Source organism: Eimeria mitis, genomic scaffold (assembly GCF_000499745.2).
Source record: "Eimeria mitis Houghton genomic scaffold, Emh_scaff596, whole genome shotgun sequence".
In the NCBI taxonomy this organism is placed as follows: Eukaryota; Apicomplexa; class Conoidasida; order Eucoccidiorida; family Eimeriidae; genus Eimeria; species Eimeria mitis.
In genome coordinates this window covers 8,766-9,095 of record NW_013574191.1, presented here as the reverse complement: position 1 = coordinate 9,095, position 330 = coordinate 8,766, and the positions used below count along the sequence as shown (strand labels likewise).

The following is a 330-nucleotide window of genomic DNA, read 5'->3' as shown; positions in this document are numbered from 1 at the left end:
CAGAACACAAAAAAGCGGGGCCACCGCTGCTCTGCATTTGTTTATAAATTGGCTGCATGCATTCTATATAGATTACTGCATGCATGCAACGAGCAACGGAGGCGAAGACTGCATTGAAGCAGCACAACACACACCACCGGTGTCTGAGCTGCTGCACGCAGCAGCCTGTAGTCTGTACACTGTGTGGGGCCCCAAAGGGAACAGCATAAAGCTGCAGCAGCAGCAACTGCTGCTGCAGCTGCAGCAGCAGCGTCAGCAGCAGCTGCTGCAGCAGCAGCTCCTGCAGCAGCAGCAGCAGCAGCTCCTGCAGCAGCAGCAGCAGCAGCAGCT

General features: G+C 56.4%; 1 protein-coding gene across 1 annotated transcript in view; it reads left to right on the top strand.

The window, feature by feature from the left end:
• Positions 1-79: 79 nt before the first annotated feature.
• The window catches only part of EMH_0017280 (uncharacterized protein), a gene marked incomplete at both ends in the record, with an annotated part of 1,047 nt that continues 796 nt past the window's right edge, over positions 80-330 (top strand). Inside the window, one exon of the mRNA XM_013500857.1 lies at positions 80-330. Within this exon, the coding sequence (XP_013356311.1) occupies positions 80-330 (251 nt within the window).